This window comes from Marmota marmota, unplaced genomic scaffold (assembly GCF_001458135.2).
Source record: "Marmota marmota marmota unplaced genomic scaffold, marMar, whole genome shotgun sequence".
Taxonomy (NCBI): Eukaryota; Metazoa; Chordata; class Mammalia; order Rodentia; family Sciuridae; genus Marmota; species Marmota marmota.
In genome coordinates, this window is record NW_025999949.1 from 37,695,998 (window position 1) to 37,715,951 (window position 19,954).

General features: G+C 49.4%; 2 protein-coding genes across 3 annotated transcripts; both read left to right on the forward strand.

The window, feature by feature from the left end:
• Positions 1 to 6,632: 6,632 nt before the first annotated feature.
• Positions 6,633 to 8,551, forward strand: Exosc4 (exosome component 4). Its single transcript, XM_015486607.2, has 3 exons — positions 6,633 to 6,927; positions 7,839 to 8,045; positions 8,143 to 8,551. The coding sequence occupies exons 1-3, from the start codon at positions 6,757 to 6,759 to the stop codon at positions 8,500 to 8,502; spliced, it is 738 nt and encodes a 245-aa protein (XP_015342093.1). The 5' UTR covers positions 6,633 to 6,756; the 3' UTR covers positions 8,503 to 8,551.
• A 974-nt stretch (positions 8,552 to 9,525) lies between these two features.
• On the forward strand, positions 9,526 to 13,034 carry Gpaa1 (glycosylphosphatidylinositol anchor attachment 1). Of its 2 annotated transcripts, none has more exons than XM_015486606.2 (12): positions 9,526 to 9,796; positions 9,994 to 10,173; positions 10,259 to 10,370; positions 10,590 to 10,737; positions 10,814 to 10,915; positions 11,004 to 11,200; positions 11,295 to 11,491; positions 11,588 to 11,741; positions 11,893 to 11,988; positions 12,128 to 12,318; positions 12,529 to 12,577; positions 12,699 to 13,034. In XM_015486606.2, exons 1-12 carry the CDS (start codon positions 9,723 to 9,725, stop codon positions 12,801 to 12,803), a joined length of 1,605 nt encoding a protein of 534 aa, XP_015342092.1. In that variant the 5' UTR covers positions 9,526 to 9,722; the 3' UTR covers positions 12,804 to 13,034. The 2 variants fall into 2 exon arrangements, with proteins under 2 accessions (XP_015342092.1, XP_015342091.1); XM_015486605.2 differs by having other exon boundaries at positions 9,527 to 9,796; positions 12,407 to 12,577.
• Positions 13,035 to 19,954: the final 6,920 nt, after the last annotated feature.

Here is a 19,954-nt window from a genome sequence, read left to right on the forward strand (position 1 = left end):
CTTTTCATGACTTTGTGACGAGATGGCTCCCAATCTTAAAATGGAATTAGGCTGGGTTCAACAGATGTCTTTTTAAGATGTCATTTGTTTTCTCTATCCTTCCTGAGGATTGAGGTCCCCGTGCACAATGGAGACGGTATTTGATGCCTAAGGCTTTGGATATTCCCTGAGTGACAGCTGCCCTGAAAGCTGCTCCATCGTCACTCTGTAGGCTGCAAGGTAACCCAGACCGTGGGATGATTTCCTGTAATAATGTTTTGACTACTTCTCCTGCCTGTTCAGTTCAGGAGGGGTAGGCTTCAGTCCATCCAGTAAAAGTATCTATCATAACTAATAAATATTGGAATCCATTGCTCTTGACCATATGAGTAAAATCAAGTTGCCAGTCTTCCCCAGGGAACAGTCCTATCCTTTGTAATCCTAGGGGCTTTTCAGCAGAATTAAGTGGGTTATTTCTTTGGCATGTTTCACAGGCTCTGACTATTTGGTGGATGGTCTTTTAAATATTTTTCCTTCAAATATCTCAGACTAATTTTTTTAAATATTTATTTTTTGGTGTAGATGGACACAACACAATGCTTTTATTTTTATGTGGTTCTGAAGATCGAACCCAGGTCTCACCCATGCTAGACAGGCGCTCTACTGCTGAGCCACAATCCTAGCCCTATCTCAGATTAATTTGAGAGTATTTTCTTCTCCCAGGTGGAAAGATTGGTGTAGGATGTGTAATATCTTCCACGGGGGAATTAGCCAGTAAATAAAGTTTGTCATCTTCCATTTGAATCAACCCAGAGGGTAAAAGAATACCTCCTGTGGACAATGCATCCTGTGTTTCCTCCTGGGCGTATTGAGATCTTATCTCTGGGGGAGGGCCTGTCCGTATTAAAGGGGCTAAGGTTGTCGTCTATAAACTTCCCTTAGCGACCTCTTTGGCTTGTTGATCTCCTAGCCTGTTTCCTTCTGCTATTTCATCTAACCCTTTATAATGTCCTTGACAGTGATTTACTGCTACCTCTTTGGGTAAATGAACAGCTTATAGCAGTTTTAAGATCTGCTCATAGTTTTTTAATGAATGTTCCCCCAGTTGTTTGAAATTCTCTTTCCTTCCAAATTGCTGCATGTGCATGCAGGATTAGGTAGGCATATTTAGAGTCAGTGTAAATATTAATTCTTTGTTGCTTCCCTAAATCGAGTGCTCTAGTTAGGGATATATATGCCTGAGGTCAAAGATTGTGCCTCTATGATGTCATGTAAAGTCACCACAGCATATCTAGCTTTGTGTTCTCTTTGTTCCATAAAGAAACTCCCATCTGTGAACATGATGAGGTCTAGATTGGACAGGGGAAGGATTGAAAATTCCTTCTGGGCTGAGTAATTTATAGCTAGGACCTATTGGCAGTCATGTTCAGGATTTCCCTTTAAAGTCTCTGGGATGAAGGTGGCTGGGTTTAAATTGGAGCAAGTCCTTACTTGAGTTATGGGTCCATCTAGAATAAGGTTTGACATTTTAGAAGGCACCTGTCTAGGGGCTGGGGATGTGGCTCAAGTGGTAGCGCGCCTGAGGCACAGGGTTCGATTCTCACCACATAAAAATAAAATAAAGATATTGTGTCCACCTAAAACTAAAAAGTAAATATTAAAAAAAAAAAAAAGAAGGCACCTGAGATCCATACTCTTCCTTTTGTATTTAGAATCCCTGAGAGATCCTGGGAGGTGCAGACAATAGGTCTCTTCCCAGGATGGTTTTGGCTGCCTCTGCGTCTATCACTCTCAAACAGTGAGGCCATTCTCCAGGCAGGAGATCAAGCTCCTTACTGAGATAAGCTACTGGCTGTTGAGCAGGCTCATTCTTTTGTGTGACCACTCCCAAGGCTATTCCTCCTCTCTCAGTGACAAACAGGTCGCATTTTTTGTTCAGTAGGTAAACTGAGGGCAGGGGCTTGGAGTAAGGCCCCTTTTAATGCCCTAAAGGCTTTGATCTGTTCTGGTTCCCATATCAGGGAAGTTGTTCCTTGGGTAGTGCTTCTTTGAGGAGGCTATAGAGAGGCTTAGCTAATTCCCCATATCCAGGAATTCAACACCCGAGTGTCCAGTTACCCCCAGAAGCCTCTGAGTTGCCTCATGGTCTGAGGTAGAGGACATTGTCCTACAGGATTATTCTTTCCTGTCCTAGTTTGTAGGTTCCTTGAGACAGCTGTAATTCTAAATATTGAACTTCTTTTGGGCACAATTGATAAGGGGTATAAAGTCTTCTTTGAGACTTTATATCCCTTATCAGCTAAGGAGTTTAGAAGTTCTCTAGTGGCCTCTTGACATTCTTTTTGAGTGAAGGCACAAAAAAGTATGTGGCCTACACACTGGAGGACAGTCATCTGGGAAGAAAATCAAATGCTGCTCTTTCCCTCTCCTGCTCCAACTGGTTGCTGAGGTGACCTACCCCAGGAACCCTTCCTTCCTGCAGGGAGTCATGAGAGTTGTTAATTGAAACCTTACTGCTTGGATCACTCCACCACTTGGCTCTTTCTCTTTACCTATTTGCTTCCCACCTTTTGGCTCACCCTGACCACTGGTCATGGATGCAGGATGGGGAGAGATAAGGGGCAAGGAGAGCATGAGAACTAATAAAATGTAGACATTTTTTAAAGGGGCAGGACACTCTCACTTCTTTGGATATCAACTCTGTGTCCCCTTCTCTGTAGAGAAGTCTATACAACAATTCAACTTGCTTTTTACTCTTGCCTCAGTGTTTCTCCATTGTTGAAACTTCAACACCTGGAAAAATGGAACTCTTGTCACCAGTAATAGGTGGTATCAGCATCAGGGCAGTGGCTTACTCACTAACTCTGGTGTATAGTCTTCAGAGCATAGTCTCTGTGGAGGGGACGCTGTGACCACTGTCTTGGGCACCTGCAGCCAACTGTACTGCTTCAGCCCACTTCAGCACAATGTTCTTTTGTAGATGGACACAACACCTTTATTTATTTTTATATGGTAGTGAGGATGGAACCCAGTACCCCACATGCGCCAGGCAAGCGCTCTACCACTGAGCTATAAACCCAGCCCTGGCATAATGTTCTTATAATACAACGGTGACTCTTCTGCCATTGAAGAGTGCAGGCCATGTCCCCTCCCCTTGAGTTTATCCCATATGATGGTCTTGTCCAAGGGGCCCTGCAGGAGTGACTTCTGAGGCAAGGACGTAAAACACCATGCACATCCCCCTGGAAGCTTACTCTTAGAGCTCAGCTGCCATGTTTCCAGGAAGCCCAGGACACAAGGAGAAGCCATGTTCACATGCTGCCTAAAAGCCCAGAGAGTGTTGGCCCACAGCCCACGTCAACCACCAAAGACATGAGGGAGGGAGTCTTCAAGATGGCTCCTGTCCCAGCAGTATCTGGTGACAACTGCAGGAAAGAAAGTGCAAACTGTCTAGCCAAAGCTAGGGAATCTTGAGAATTTCTGCAGATAGTAATAAAATGATTTTCATTATTTTAAGCCACTAAGATTAAGTAGCAAGAAATACTACAAATATACAACTCCTTTCTGGAAAGGGGGATGGAATTTGAATTCTCAGTGGGAGAAATGAGGCCCATTTGACTGCAGCCTAGCTGCTGGATCTAAGGAGAGGTGTAGGCATGGCCACGCTGGGAGCAGACCTGATGGTCTTTCTAGTGTTGCTGGACACTGGGATCTTTTGACCTGATGAAGGTGGAAATATTGAAATAAGAGTCTGGTGAATGAGTGTGTGTTTATTGGGGCTTTCGTTTAGGGAGACAGCTCTCACAAATAGATGTCAGCTGGCTCCCTAAACAAGTAGTTTTATTGACTACTTGCAATGGTGGAAATGTTAATTGACTTTAGATATATTCAAGAATTTTGGGGCTGGGGATGTGGCTCAAGCGGTAGCGTGCTTGCCTGGCATGCGTGCGGCCCGGGTTCGATCCTCAGCACCACATACAAACAGGGATGTTGTGTCCACCGAAAACTAAAAAATAAATATTAAAATTCTCTCTCTCTCTCTAAAAAAAAAAAGAATTTTGCCCTGTGCTAAAGATAGATAAGTTTCTGAAGCTGCTCAAGAGAACACATTCCAGGCAACCTGACCTCAATCCTGCAAAACTGATCTTCTTGAGGGTGGCACATTCCAAGCCTCTTGGGGTTTGAGTCAGGCCAGAAGTCAAAGCCCAGAAATGCATTTGTCCTTTGTCCCTATGATGGTCCCATCTCATTAGGACACCTCAGGGCCTCTTCCTCTGCAACCCATTCAGTTAATCTTTCCACTTTCAGATTTGGAGCAGGAGACTTGGCTTCTAAGCATTGAGGAGGGGCTGGATAATGCACCTCAGGATGGGGGAAGGGTTCTTGCTGATGACATTGACCTCAAGGGAGGAGAGCCCCCCAGCTTTCCTTCTTTCCATTGGATGAGACTGTCAGGGGAGGCTGAAATCACCAGAACTAGAAATAAGAGTAATAACATGCTGTCAATCATGCTGTGTAGGTTGGAAAGTTTTATTCTAAAAAGTGTAATTTACTCTTTGGGGCAAAGGAAGGATGAAGGAACTTACTCTCATACTTAGAGCCTGCACTCAGAAATTCTGCTCCTGGGACTCCATCTCTGAAATATAAGCCAATTGTCTACCATTGAGCAGTAGTGGAAATACCACCCCACTTTTGGGTATCAAGCAGCCAACAAAAAATTATTAACTCTGAAAGATTACTTGGGAGGAATTTCATAAGGCTGTATATGTGTGTGTGTGTGTATGTGTGTGTGTGTGTGTGTGTAACAGGGGAGTTTAGGCACTAAGCCACAATCCCAACCTCCTTCCCCCTTTTAAAATTTATTTTGAGGGGCTGGGGATGTGGCTCAAGCGGTAGCGCGCTCGCCTGGCATGCGTGCAGCCCGGGTTCGATCCTCAGCACCACATACAAACAGGGATGTTGTGTCCACCGAAAAACTAAAAATAAATATTAAAATTAAAAAAAAAATTTATTTTGAGACAGGGTCTTACTGAGTTGCTGAGGTTGGCTTTGAATTTGTGATCCGCCTGCCTCAGCCTCCAGAACTGCTGGGATTATAGGCATGTGCTACCTTGCCCAGCATTTTTTTTTTTCCGGTGAAAAATGTAAGTGCATGGCCCACAAATGATGCAGGCAGGAGACGGGAAGCAAACCTCAGATCAGCACGCTTTCCTGTCTGCAGCGAAGTCAATCCATCAGCACAGGAGGGATTCATTTTCTGGGTATAGAAATGACCCCCAGGTAAGAGAAGGAGTCTAGGCTTTAGAGTTTATGGTGAGGGTGAATTAATCACTGGACACTGCGAGCATGCTGTCTGGACACTTGGGGACCTCGTGGTTCAGGTTAAGATTTTAACTCAGGAAAGCAGCTGTGAAAAGTCTGAAACTCACTGTCACTGGGAAAAGCTCAGAGCTGTGTTCACTTCTTATCTTCCTTCCTCTGGGACCCACCGTTACCTAAAGGGTCACTGTTCCTTTTCTCCTTCAGGACTCATCCGCAATGGGAAAGGGTCAAAGTCCAGGGCCCAGCATTTCAGTATTTGCCTCTTGCCTTCAGGACCCACTGGGCCTGGGAAGGGGTAAATGATTTTGGTGGAGATGCTGGGGATGAGCCTGGGAAAGGACCAAAGTTTGCTCAGGGCCCATTATTACTGGGAAAGGATGTATTGGGAGAGGTTTAATATTTGGCTGAAATGTGTGTGTGTGTGTGTGTGTGTATCAGGATTTGAACTTTCCCCTTCCTCCTCTGAGTCACACTGTCCCTCCTTTTTTTTGAGGGGGGAGCACTATCTTGTAGGAATATTATTTTCCATAACCCTTCAAAAACCACAAAATAATTGCCTATGAAATGGTATTTAAAAAACTAATCAGAGTTCCCAAAGCCGATGTCTAAGTTGTGTTTGTCCAGGATTTGTTCGAAGTCAGGCTATGGAGGAAACCACAGAAAGGACAGTTTATTGTGTTAAGGTGGACGACAGAAGAACCAAGTGAAAAGGGAAAATCAGACTGCTTTACAGAAAATCTGATCACACATGTGTGTGACAAAAAGCGTGTCTAGCTCGCTGTGGAGCCTACATCCTAGTCCTGCTACCCGCGACGCTGGGGCAGGATCACAAATTCCAGGCCAGCCTTAGCAACTCTGTAAGACCTGCCTCGGGCTGCGGTGCGGCTCACGGGACAGCACTTGCCTAGCACGCGTGGATCCCGACGAGGTTCGGGTGGGGAAATGGGAATCTAGCTCAGGTGGAGCTTCCCCAGGTTCAACCCCTGGGGGAAAAAAAATGAATAAAACAGTAAGAGAACGGAAAAATGTCCCAGCTGGAATGAACGCCTGCACTGCGGCCCCGCAAACACCCGACACACAAAAGCACCGCCCCGGCCCACGGGCGAACCAGGAAGTCGGCTCCAGAGGCCAGCCGGCCAAGGGCAGAGCCGGGGCGCACCGGAGCGCACCGGAGAGCTCCGCCCTCCCCCGGTCGGAGAGGGGAAAGCAGGGTCGCGGGAGCCTTCGTTGCCTAGGCCGAAAGGAAGCCAAAACTTCCGGAAGTCGTAGTCCCTAGGCCCGGAAGGAGGCCGGACAGCCGGGAGTCCTAGTCCCCAGGCCCGGAAGAAGACCGGGCCCGGAAGGAGTCCGTAGTCCCCGGGCCCGGAAGGGGGCCGGACCGCCGGAAACTGGGTCTGCCAAGCCTGGGTCTCAGGGTGCAGTGTTCTCCACGAGACCGAGAGCTGGGCCGGCGACATGGCGGGGCTGGAGCTCCTGTCTGACCAGGGTTACCGGGTGGACGGTCGTCGTGCCGGGGAGCTGCGCAAGATCCAGGCGCGCATGGGCGTGTTCGCGCAGGCCGACGGCTCGGCCTACATCGAGCAGGGCAACACCAAGGCGCTGGCAGTGGTCTACGGGCCGCACGAGGCGAGTGGGCCGCGCGGGATCGGCGGGGTAGCGGTCGCGCCTCCCGTTTACGCAACGAATGCTCGAAGCCGCATATCGGCTGAGTAAATGCCCAAGTTCTTAAGGTGCATCTCTGGGTATGTCCTGTCTCTCTCCTGCGCCCTGCTCTCCCTTGTCGGGTTCCTCATCGTGCCAGGCTCTCGCCCATTCGGTCACTTCCCCGCTGTTCTCCTCCGGCGTCATGTTTGGGATGCTGCCGCTCCAGGCCACAACACGCTCTGTTGCCTTTGTGTCTACCACCCGAACGTCAGCTCTACTTAATCTTACCCGTTTGTCTTTCCACGGGAACATAAACTCTCTGAGAGCAGCGACTTTAAATAAAACTCTCTGATTTTATTGCTACGTTCTACGCTATAACAGTGCCTCCCCAACGCAGAGATAATTTTTAATTGCTTAGCAAATTAATGTGGGAGCCCAGTTTTCTAGATGAAAGAAGCCAGGATGAAGGCAATGGGTAGAAACAAACATGGCACTTCTGCAAAGCCGAAAGAATGACGGTGGAGGGAGAGGAGATAATTCCAAATAACGGTTTCCAGGGAGGTGAGGACTAGGGCTTTGTAGACTGGGGAAAGGATTTGGGATTTTATTTCCCGTATAACAGAAGCCTTTGGTAGGTAAGTAGAATGTGAGTGTGTGGTGAGACAGAATCGGCTTGATGTTTTTAAACATACTGTGGCCACCACTTAGAGGAGTTGGGAGGAAATGAAGTGAGGCATGCACGCCAGAGGTGATGATGGCCTAGACTGACAAATGGATCTCCCTTGGATGTTTTGGAGATAAGGTTGCTGCCACTCTCTTGAGAAGGAGGTTGAAAGGACTAGGGAGTGTGAGCTGGGAGAGTAGGCTTGACTTATGCATCCTTTCTCTTCTAGATCCGGGGTTCCAGGTCTCGAGCCCTGCCTGACCGGGCTCTGGTGAACTGTCAATATAGTTCAGCAACCTTCAGCACAGGTGAGCGCAAGCGGAGGCCACATGGAGACCGTAAGTCCTGTGAGATGGGCCTACAGCTGCGCCAGACTTTTGAGGCAGCCATTCTTACTCAGCTGCACCCACGATCCCAGATTGACATCTATGTGCAGGTGAGCTGGCTGCAGTTTTCAACCCACCGAGGGAAGGGAACTGGAGGGTGGGATGGCAGTTTAATGGACTGATAACAGCGTGGGGGGGTCCTTGCAGGTACTGCAGGCTGATGGTGGAACCTACGCAGCTTGTGTGAATGCCGCCACGCTGGCAGTGTTGGATGCTGGGATACCCATGCGGGACTTTGTGTGTGCATGTTCAGCTGGTTTTGTGGAAGGCACAGCCCTGGCAGACCTCAGCCATGTGGAGGAAGCAGCTGGTGGTCCCCAACTAGCCCTGGCCCTGCTGCCAGCCTCAGGCCAGATCGCACTGCTTGAAATGGATGCCCGGCTGCATGAGGACCACTTGGAGCAGGTGCTTGAGGCCGCTGCCCAAGCAGCTAGAGATGTGCACACCTTGTTGGACCATGTGGTACGGCAGCATGTGCGTGAGGCATCTATCTTGCTGGGGGACTGAACACCCAGCCACTTTTGTCCAGAATAAAGTCCTGCTCCTCTGCTCATCACTCTTTGCTGTATAGCACTTGCAAACAGTTTGACTCTGGGGAATGACTGGGGAGCCAACTCCACACATGAACTATATCTCTTGTGGCCTCAGGACTCAAACCTCCAGAAGGATAGGTGGTGTAGGGGTATCTGGGTGGAGAAAGCAATCTGTTGGTGAGAGGTGAGAAAAATCAAGCCTCAGACCAAGGAGTTTGCCATCCTCAGTCCAGTCCCTCCAGAACCTGAGTACAAGGATTAAAAGAAACCTTGACTGGCTATAGGTAGGGCCAATGCCTCCCCCTAGGAGCACCTTGGGCCTTTTCCTACTGCTTACCTTGGGCTCTAAACTACAGGAGACTCCTCTGCTCACTTGATCTTTTCTCCTGAGTTTCGACATTTTCCCCAGCCTAAAATTGTACCCCCTTCAGCAAGCTCCCCTTCATCCACCGCCTGCGTTGGCCACCAACTCTCCTACTATGCCAGGGACTTGCTGGCCTGGACAAAACAGTACGCTCCTTACTAGCTACTCCATATACACAGGCCTGTCTTATTAGTAGATTTGCATCTTCCCTGTGGGTCTTCTATCTACCCATGAAGACCTTAGTTCAGAACCCATGTGACACCACTGTGATTTCATTTTCAGTGACTGACATCCATAAGAATGATTCTTAAACGCCTGAACCTCAGTCCACACTGTAGTCATTCACAGCCTCTGTGGCAGGCGTGGTGCTGTGAGCACCTCCACCTACCTTCCCTGACAATCGTCTCCGACTTCTGTGAGCCTTCCAACGGGAGCTTTATCACTGCTCCCGATACCCTGGTGTCGGCCTTGTCTCTGCTCCCTGCTGGTACTGCGCAGGGCCGGTCCAGCCCTTCCGGAGGCCGATCCCGGAGACCAGACTCCAGTCGCACAGGTTCCGGCTCCCTGCTGGTACTGCGCAGGGTCGGTCCAGCCCTTCCGGATGCCGATCCCGGAGACCAGACTCCAGTCGCACAGGTTCCGGCTCCCTGCAACCCTAGGGCCTCCAGCAGCCGAGCTGGAGAAAGGTTCTGCTTTGCGCACGCGCAGCGGCGCGAATTTCAGTGGGACCGGAAGTGCGGCTGGGTTTAGGTTCGGGGTCTGACAGGAGCAACTCGCGCTCCGCGGCTGGAGCTGGCTGCGAGAGCAGGGTCCCGCGTCGCCCTCCCGCCATGGGCCTCCTGTCGGACCCCGTGCGCCGGCGCGCGCTCGCCCGTCTCGTGCTGCGCCTCAACGCGCCGCTCTGGTGAGGCTGGGCTGGGGTCCCTGCGCTGCTCGCGCCCTTCTCCTTCGGTCCACGTCCCGCGGGGGATGCGGGGACCCGGAGTCTAGGTTTCCAGGCCCCTCACACCTGCCCGTTCGGTCCCTGGTTTGGAGCTGGTGGCCACAGTCGGCGTCCCAGATCACGCTAACGCTCCGGCTGCTCCCTCTGACCCCTCGCAGCGTGCTGAGCTACGTGGCGGGCATCGCCTGGTTCTTGGCTCTGGCCTTCCCGCCGTTGACCCAGCGTACTTACATGTCGGAGAACGCCATGGGATCCACCATGGTGGAGGAGCAGTTTATGGGCGGAGACCGTGCCCGGGGCTTTGCCCGCGATTTCGCTGCCCACCGCAGGAAGTCGGGGTGAGCCGCAGAGCAGCGGGTATGGGAAAAGTAGTGGTGGCCAAGGCCAGGGAGCTCCGTTCAGAGGCTGTCTTTGTGTCTCCAGGGCTCTACCAGTGGCCTGGCTGCAGCGGACGATGCGTACAGTAGGGCTGGAGGTCTACACGCAGAGTTTCTCTCGGAAACTGCCCTTCCCGGATGAGACCCACGAGCGCTATGTATTGAGGAAGGGTGGGGGTGAGGGGGTGAGGGTGCTTGGGATAGAAAAGCGCTGTGAAGGGGTCACCTGGGGCCAAGAATCCTAATGGGAGGGATGATCTGGGGCCAGGGAAATCCCTGCTTTGCAGATTGTAGGGCCAAGGAAAGGTGGTGGTGGAGGCTTTGACTTTCTACATACTAGGGTTGCCCTGAGGCTCCTTCACCAATGCATTGTACAGATGGTATCAGGCACCAACGTGTATGGCATCCTACGGGCCCCACGTGCTGCCAGCACCGAGTCTCTGGTGCTCACTGTACCCTGTAACTCTGACTCCACCAATAGCCAGGCTGTTGGACTGCTGCTGGCACTTGCTGCCCATTTCCGAGGTGAGACTCCAGGGCTGCTGCCCAGGGAGGGTTTGGCCAGTGCTTCAGTCCTGCTTACCTTATGTCTGACCTCCAGGGCAGATTTACTGGGCCAAAGATATCATCTTTCTGGTGACAGAACATGATCTTCTGGGCACTGAGGCTTGGCTTGAAGCCTACCACGACGTTAATGTAACTGGTAGGTGCTCTTGTCTTCTCCTGGTCTCTCTCGGGGTCAACTGTTCTCACCAGTGTCTCCTCTGGTGTTTATTTGCTTGCCCCTACAGGCATGCAGTCATCCCCATTGCAGGGCCGGGCTGGAGCCATTCAGGCAGCTGTGGCCCTGGAGTTGAGCAGTGATGTGGTTACCAGCCTTGATGTGACTGTGGAGGGTCTCAATGGACAGCTGCCCAACCTTGACCTGCTCAACCTTTTCCAGACCTTCTGCCAGAAAGGGGGGCTGCTATGCACACTTCAGGGCAAGGTTTGACCACTTGCTGAGGTATAGGGCCTTTGGTGAGGGGGTTTATCTAATCCTGTTCCCATCCCTACTCTGCCCTCTCACCATCCCTCCAAAGCTTCAGCTCCAGGATTGGACAACGCTGGATGGGCCATTGCAGGGCCTGCAGACACTGCTGCTGATGGTTCTGCGGCAGGCCTCTGGCCGCCCCCATGGCCCTCATGGCCTCTTTCTGCGGTACCGGGTAGAGGCCCTGACCCTTCGGGGCATCAATAGCTTCCGGCAGTACAAGTATGACTTGGTGGCTGTTGGCAAGTAAGTAGCCTCTGATTCCCTCTTTGCGTTCTCAGGGAAGTGTCCAACTGGTACACGGAGGGAGTGACTGACTTTGTCCTGCTATGCACCTGACAGGGCTCTGGAGGGCATGTTCCGAAAGCTCAACCACCTGCTGGAGCGCCTACACCAGTCATTCTTCTTCTACCTGCTTCCTGCTCTATCTCGCTTTGTCTCCATTGGTCTCTACATGCCTGCTGCTGGCTTCTTGCTCCTGGTCCTTGGTCTCAAGATATCCTCTGTCCCCCAACTATTCACTCATGGACAGCCTTGGAGCCCCTCAACTCTGCATCATCCTACTCTGGGATTGGGGTGGGAAAGTCCTGGGTTCCCCACCTGGCAGATCTCATCACACTGTCATTGAGGTCCTTGACTTGGGCCATGCTCTGGAGCTGTGGATGCAGTTGCATGAAGCTGGAGTGGGCTCTGAAGAGGCTGGGGGTGCTCCTGGACCGAGTACCCAACTTCCCCCAGCACAGGTGATGATGCCCCTATCTGCTGTTGGGTGGGCTTCTAGGATCCTGAGTAGTGTCTTCTACTGCCACTCAACCTCAGCTGGAATAGTGGTTTTCTGGCCCCAGGGCCTATCTCAAGGTGCCCGTATACTATACCCTGCAGGGTGTGGGGCTGGCCTCGCTTGTAGCACCCCTGCTGATCTCTCAGACCATGGGCCTGGCCCTCTACATCCTGCCTGTGTTGGGTCAACATGTGGCCGCCCAACACTTCCCAGTGGCTGAGGCTGAGGCCGTGGTGCTGACACTGCTGGCAATCTATGCAGCTGGCCTGGCTCTTCCTCACAACACCCACCGGTGAGTGACTAGGCTTGGGCAGGTGGCACAGGGCCCCCCTGGACATGTAGGCAGTTCTTGGGCTTCCTCTGAGCCTTTTGCCTTTTAGGGTAATGAGCACACAGGCCTCAGACAGGGGATGGATGGCACTGAAACTGGTGGCTCTGATCTACCTAGCACTACAGCTAGGTTGCATCACCCTCACCAACTTCTCCCTGGGTTTCCTGCTAGCTGCCACCATGGTACCTGCTGCTGCACTCACCAGACCCTATGGGCCTCGGTATGTATTCATCAGCCCCCACCTCCCCCAGTGCCTGTGCCCTTCACCCAGAGTCCTTGGTCATTCTGTTCTCTGTCCCCACCATCTGTGGAACATACCCTGACGATGCCTCTCCACCCAGGCCACTCTATGCTGCCCTGCTGGTGCTGACAAGCCCAGCAGCCATGCTCCTGGGCAGCCTGTTCCTGTGGCGGGAGCTACAGGAGGCACCACTGTCACTTGCTGAGGGGTGGCAGCTTTTCCTCGTGGCACTGGCCCAGGGCGTGCTGGAGCACCACACCTATGGTGCCTTGCTCTTCCCACTGCTCTCCTTGGGCCTGTACCCTTGTTGGCTGCTCTTCTGGAATGTGCTCTTCTGGAAGTGAGGTCTGCTACCTGGGCACAAAGGCTGGGGCAGGGCTCTCCAAGCCCTCACCATTTTTCCTCCTCCCTGGGAAATAAACAAGTGTCTGTTTCAGCTGTTGTTTGGGCTTCTGGCCCCTTGGCCTTGTGGGGAACCCATTCTCACACACCTCGGCCCCAGGAAGATACGTCCAGCCCATTGTGCTCTATGAATCAACAGTCACTGCAGGGCCAGGAACAAAGCTGGGATGAGGAAATTCTTGGGAGCCTGATGGGAGCAGGAGCACCCAGAGACCACACCTTGCCACCTTCAATGCTGGGGCTAAGTGGGCAAAGGGGTTGGAGTCCTACAGAGGAGGCTCAGGGTTCAGGCCATGTGCCCAACCAAGGCCAGAGCATATGGGCTTTATATGAACACTGTTGAAGCAACCTAAGTAAGGTGCCTACCAGGAGCAGGGCAGCAGCATAGTTTGGCAGAAACAATCTTTGAAGCCCAGCCAGTACCCAGGAGCAACAGGCTATGGGGGATGGGGCCCCAAAGTGGGAAGGCCCTGACAGGTAGCACAGAGAAGCAGATTATTGTACTAAGACCCTAAAAGGAACTTCAGTCCATCCTGGAGGAAAAGAGTGTGGCCCTTTGGTGAACTCGGGGCCATGTGGTGCTGAGGCTGGAGAAATGTCAGGGAAAGACAAAAGTACTTGACCAGACACAGCCACAGGCAGGCATCTTTAGAAAGTGGGCGTGGCTACCTTGCCTAGAGAAGTGGAAGGATCCATCTAGTCAGCTCAGGGCCAACCACCCCTCAGTTTCATGTCCCTGAGCAGCATGTGATCTGGAAGATCTTGAGGGGAGCACCCTGCCTGTACCCCACCCTCAGGGCTCCTCTTCCTCTGTGGTAGGACCTAGACTTCCCTTGGGAGGCTTCTCTACCCTGGGGCTTGTTGTCTCAGCTCCACAAGTGGGAATCAGACCCTGAAGAGTTTCTCTCTGAGTCCTCCAGAGGAAGCTGCTGATCCCCTTGTTGGGTACGTGTCTATACCCTGTGTGCAATGAGGAGTGGGGGAACCTCACTGTGACGGGTGGCCTCGTCACTGACTTGCGTCTTTGGCCCCTTGTTTCCAAGGCCAGACTCTCCAAAGGACTAAGGCCAGGTAGAGACCTGTGGCCTCCAACCCAATCCTCTCATTTTCCTAGGAGTACCTCCCAGGGAAGCATCCTAGGCTCTCCTCTGCTACAGGGAGATTCAGTCCTTTATGTATCTTTGTGAGCAGTTGTGTGATAGAAAATTCCCTTCCTGGTGTTTTAACAGGTCTTTGGCCTCAGTTGTTATTAACTGGGCAATGGCAGTCTCTTAAAGCATAAATGGAAATTGAACCATGACACATATAGGTGGGAAGAAAACTGAAAGATCAACCTACTTGTGCTGTGGATACATCCCAGCAGAATCATGAATTATTCCTCTATTGAGAGGGAACTCTAGAATGTACTAAAAAACAAAAAGGAAAAGAAAAGGCTGGTGCTGCTTCCTCTTCAAAAAACAGTCTGGGTGTGTGGTGCATACCCGTAATGCCAGCTAACAGTTACTAGGAGAGCAGAGCAGGAGAATCAGCAATGTGGGGCCAGTCTGGATAATAAGAAAGTGCTGGCCCCGGCCTGGAGCTCAGTGGTAGAGCGCTTGCCTCACACGCGTGAGGCACTGGGTTGGATCCTGAGCACCACATAAAAATAAATAAAGATACTGTGTCCTAAAACTAAAAAAAGGGGGTTGTGGCTCAGCGGTAGAATGCTTGCCTTGCACGCACGAGACCCTGGGTTCGATCCTCAGCACCACATAAAAATAAGTGAAATAAAGGCATTGTGTCCAACTATAAGTAAAAAATGAAAAATATTTTTTAAAAATTAGGAAAAAAAGTGCTAAGGATGTAGCTCAGTTGTAGAAATACTTGCTTATAGCACAAGGCCCTAGATTCAGTTCCTAGTGCCACATATACACACACACACACACACACACACACAAATCTGTAGTGGAAATATAAAATGGGAGTGAAGTCTTAAATGTGTCTTTTGGGGCTGTCACAGTACTTGTATCTCTGGTATTTCTTTTTGGCCCTCCTGATTGAAGATAGTCCCAGATCTTCAGCTAGGCATCACTGGGTTATGCTATGGATGATTAGATTCCCCTGCCCCACCCCCAAGTACTAGAGCTTGAAGCCAGGGTTGTTTTGTGTTGCTTGCAGTACTGGAAATTCAACTTGGGGCTTCACTCATGCTAGGCAAGTACTGTACCACTGAGCTACACCCCAGCTCCATATATATAAGTAATATAGATAGTTTTGTTTTTTCCTTTTTTACTGGGGATTAAACCTAGAGCCTTGCACATGCTAGACAGGTGCTCTTTCACTGGGCTACATACCCAGACCTCCAGTGGCACTTCTGAGCTACATCCTCAGCCCTTTATTTTTTATTTTGAGACAGGGTCTTGTTAAGTTTCCCAGGCTGTCCTTGAATTTACGATTCTGCCTCATTCACCTGAGACACTGGATCACAGATGTGCACCACCTGTGATTTATAAAGATGTGTGAGGATTCATGATTGCCAGCTGAGTGGCTTTAGAAGTGACCAGGCATGGGCCTGTGATCTCAGCAACTCTGATTGATGCAGCACGATCACAGATTTGAGGCCAGTCTAGGCAACTTAGGGAGATCCTATCTCAAAAAAGCACTGGGATGTAGCTCAGTACTCCTGTTTTCAATCCCCCAGTACTGGGGTGGGGGTGGGGAGGTACTGAAGGGGCAAAGGTGATTGAGGGTATAATTCACTAGTAGAGTGCTTGCCTGACATGCAGGACACTGTGGGTTCCATTCCCAAAATCACAAAAACAGAAAGGGTAGCCTGGAATGAGTTCCCTAGGGTCAGACAAGTATAATTACTGTCCCCATTTTGCAAGTGGATATCAAAGAGGTTAAACAACTTGGTCAAAGGCTTACAGCAGAATGTCATTTTAGTCTTGTTACACACATCTTGGATGCATGATAATTGGGTTTTTAGTGAAAGTTTAAGAAGGTATCAGTTGAGTACTGTCTTGAAATTGATGAGATGGAGATTTAGTTTAAGTCTAGAGTACACTGTAAGTACACTCCTTTAGCCACGTGTGTGTGTGTGTGTGTGTATGAGGATGCAGAAGCACTGGAGATCGAACCAGGGTCCTGTGTGCATTAGCCAAATGCTCTATCACTGACCTAATCTCTGGTCCATCTTTGCCTTTCATTTGTTTGTTTGGGGTACCAGGGATTGAACCCAGGGGTGCTTAGACACTGAGCCACATCTCCAGCTCTTGTGTGTGTGTGTGTGTGTGTGTGTGTGTTGCTAGGGATTAAGCCCAGGGCCTTGTGCATGCAAGGCAAGCACTTTACCAAGTGATATATATCCCCAGCCCCCTTTTTATAGTTTATTTACACACAGGGTCTTGCTGAGTTGCTTAGGGCCTCCCTAAATTGCTGAGGCTAGCTTTGAACCTAGGAGCTTCCTCTCTGAGCCTCCTCCTGAGCTGCTGGAATTGTAGGCGTGTGCCACCTTGCCTGTTGAGAGCCACAGCCAAGTTGGGATGGCACCTAGCATTTTGCCAGTACTTTTGAGCTCTCGCGGGGATTCCTGAAGAGTTCCCGTTGGTTGGTGAAGTTCCGGTGGTGGGAGTTCCGGTTGGTGGTGTGTTCCTGGAGGAGTGGCGTGGGTGGCGTGTGTGGAGTGTGCTGGTGGAGTTCAGAAATAAAGTTTGTTCCTGCTTGAGTGGCTCGTGATTTGTGCCCAGCCAGACTGCGGCACATGCCCTACTCTAACAATTTATGATGTGTCTAGGTATGGATCTCTTTTAGTTTATACCACCTGGAGCTTGATCTTCCTGCCTGTGTAGATTCATGTTCTTCATGAAGTTTGGCAAGTTTTAGGATATTATTTATGTATTGTTTCTTCCCCTTTCTCTTCTCTGACTCTGGAACTATCATTTATATGTTGGTACACTTAATGTTGAGCTGCAGATCTTTGAGACTCTGTTCATTTGTCTTGTTCATTTTTGTGTGTATGTTTGTGGTGGGGGAGGTACTGAGGATTGAACCCTGGACCTGAAGCATGCTCGGCAAGTACTCTACCACTGAATTAATCCCTGCCCTTTTTATTTTATTTATTTATTTTTGGTTGCTGGGGATTGAACCCAAGGTTGTTCACCACCAAAGATACATCTTTTTTTGTTGTTGTTTTAGAGACAGGGTCTTGATAAATTGCCCTTGAACTTATGATCCTCCTGCCTCTCTCTCCCGAGTTGCTGGCATTATAGGCATGCACTACCAAGCCTGACTTAATAAATTTTTTGAGACAGGGTCTTACTGAGTTTCCCAGGCTGGTCTCAAACTTTTAATTCTTCTACGTAAGCCTCCTGAGTAGCTGGAATTACAGGTGTGGGCCACTTCATCTGGCTTATTAGTCCTTTTATTTCTTTTTCTCACACTAGACCATCTCAATTTAACTAACTTCAATTTACCTTTATCCCACCTGCTTAAATCTGCTGTCAAGACCCTGAAATAAAATTTTAATTTCCATATTGTACTTTTCAGCTCCAGTTTCTGACTCCCTTAGGTAATTCTGCCTCTTTATTTGACACTCACTCTTTAAAGAAAATTTTGTTGTTGTTGTTTTAGTTGTAGTTGGACACAATACCTTTATTTTACTTTTATATGGTGCTGAGGATTGAACCCAGGGCCTTGCCTGTGTCGGGCGAATGCTCTACTGCTAAGCCGCAACTCCAGCCCCAACACTCCCTCTTATTTTTTTTTAATATTTTTTAGTTGTCAATGTACCTTTATTTATTTATATGCGGTGCTGAGAATTGAGCACAGTGCCTCATGCATGCTAGGCATCGCTCTACCACTAAGCCACAACCCAGCCCAAACACTGAATATTTTAAATAACATTGTTTTGTCTGACCAAATCCATCACTGGAATAATTTTAAAAGAGGCAACAGGGCACCAGGTTTGGTGGCCCACTCCTATAATCCCAATTTGTGAGGCTGAGACAGGAGGATCTCAAGTTTGAGGCCTTAGCAACTTAGTGAAGCCCTTAATAACTTAGACTCTGTTTCAAAATAAAAAATAAACATGTAACTCAGTGGTAAAGGGCCCCTGGTTTCAATCCCCAGTACAAAAAAAAAGGCAGTAGGGGAGTTCCTGAAACACAGTGCAAAAACACTTTCATAGTTGGGGTCACAGTTTTCCAAAGAAAAAACCCAAATGTCAGCAGTTCACAGCATTTATTAGGGGAACTTATGCACAGAAGGGGCTTGTGATAGATAGCAAGATGAAGGGTGTTCTACCCATGTGTATTCTCAATGAGGGAGTCTAACAGGGGTTTTTTTTTGGTACCAGGGATTGAACTCAGGGACACTCCACCCCTGAGCCACATCCGCAGCCCTCTCATATTTTATTTAGAGACAGGGTCTCACTGAGTTGCTTAGCACCTGGCTTTTGCTGAGGCTGGTTTGAACTCATGATCCTTCTGCCTTAGCCTCCTGAGCCACTGGGATTACAGGCATGTGCCACCGTGCCCAGCCTAACAGCGTTTTATATGAGAGCTGAATGGATTTCGCTCAGGATTTCAGCTAATTTTTGTGAGTTTAGCAACAGCATCAATCTCCCAGTGTTTTGGAGCAACAATTTAAACACCTTTACCATCACCTGGGAATACTCAAGGCCCTGACTTGGGTTCAGGCCTGCAGGGAAAATATGATGTCAGAGCATCAAGGTGCTCTGTATTTCTCAGCTAGGACCCAGAAAGCCAGGTGGAAGGAGGACTGTGTAAACATAATATGGGGATTCTGGAGATCAGATTTCATTCCTCTCTCTAGGTTTTGTTACTGCTGCTGTGGTAGCTGTGTTTATTTTTTTAATAATATTTTTTTAGTTATATATGGACACAATATTTTGTTTATTTATTTTTATGTGATGCTGAGGATAGAACCCAGAGCCTCACATGTGCAAGGCAAGCGCTCTACTACTGAACCACAACCCCAGCCTAGTAGCTGTGTTTATTTAGTGATCTTTCTGAACTAATTCTCTCAAGCCTGAGTTGTCATGTGTGACTACTAAAGTCTCTCCTTAGTGTTCATCTAATCATTGGACAGAGAGTTCCTTAAACACCTGGAAACAATGAATTTCCCTTTCCTTCCTAAGTGGCTTTGTGATATAGCATGACTCCAGCACTCAGCAGACAGCATGCTACTCTGCCTGAGCATTTACTTTCCTCTACAAGGAGCCCCAATGTCAGCCACATGTGAGATCTCAAGGCTTTTCAGGTTTTTCCTCAGACCCCAGTCCTATTTATGTGACCTATATTCCTGGAAGTATGTTGGATTTTCTAAGCCCCTGTGAACATATCTGTACCCTTGCTTTTTCCTGTTAAGTTTTTTGTTTAATCTATAATCTATTGTGAACTCCAGCTGTTATCCATCACCTTGGGTAATTGCAAAGTTACATTTGTCCACTAACAACCCCAGGAAGCTGTTTGTGCTGGGTTGGTGCTCAGTCAGCCTTGTAAGTGGGGCCTTCCAGAAATCCATCAGACAAGTAAAATAATGACAGTTGTCTGAGAATGGGGCATTCTGTTCCCTCCAGTAACAGGGATGTGAGTGAGGTCTTAGTTCCAACGTTGCCACTGTGAGCACAGCTGGACCAGGAAAACTACCAAGGTAACTTTTTGCTGCTGGTCACCTATTTTCTTGAATACACACTCTCTGGGATGCTGGGGGTAGGGGAGCCTTTGGTTAATTTCTAGAATTCTGAAAAAGCTGATTCAGACAGCTTATGCTAGTTTTTTGCCTTGCTTTTATACGGGGAGAAGGACAACTTCAGTTGACGATTGTTTCCCGAGGGACCCTTGGTTGTTCTGCTGGTAACTCCTGCACTTGTTCGGCCACAGTAGCAGAACAAGTACAGGAGCAGCCAAGTGCGCGCGCGTGGGCGTTGACCCCAGGCCTCTGCCTCGCGCT

Bases quoted from the DNA above. Each gene is read 5' to 3' on its own strand.
- Exosc4 (XM_015486607.2), top strand. From the start codon at position 6,757: ATGGCGGGGCTGGAGCTCCTGTCTGACCAGGGTTACCGGGTGGACGGT. The intron at 6,928-7,838 runs GCGAGTGGGCCG...TTTCTCTTCTAG, and splicing joins TGGTCTACGGGCCGCACGAG to ATCCGGGGTTCCAGGTCTCG. The intron at 8,046-8,142 runs GTGAGCTGGCTG...GGGTCCTTGCAG, and splicing joins AGATTGACATCTATGTGCAG to GTACTGCAGGCTGATGGTGG.
- Gpaa1 (XM_015486605.2), top strand. From the start codon at position 9,723: ATGGGCCTCCTGTCGGACCCCGTGCGCCGGCGCGCGCTCGCCCGTCTC. The intron at 9,797-9,993 runs GTGAGGCTGGGC...GACCCCTCGCAG, and splicing joins CGCCTCAACGCGCCGCTCTG to CGTGCTGAGCTACGTGGCGG. The intron at 10,174-10,258 runs GTGAGCCGCAGA...TTGTGTCTCCAG, and splicing joins GCCCACCGCAGGAAGTCGGG to GGCTCTACCAGTGGCCTGGC.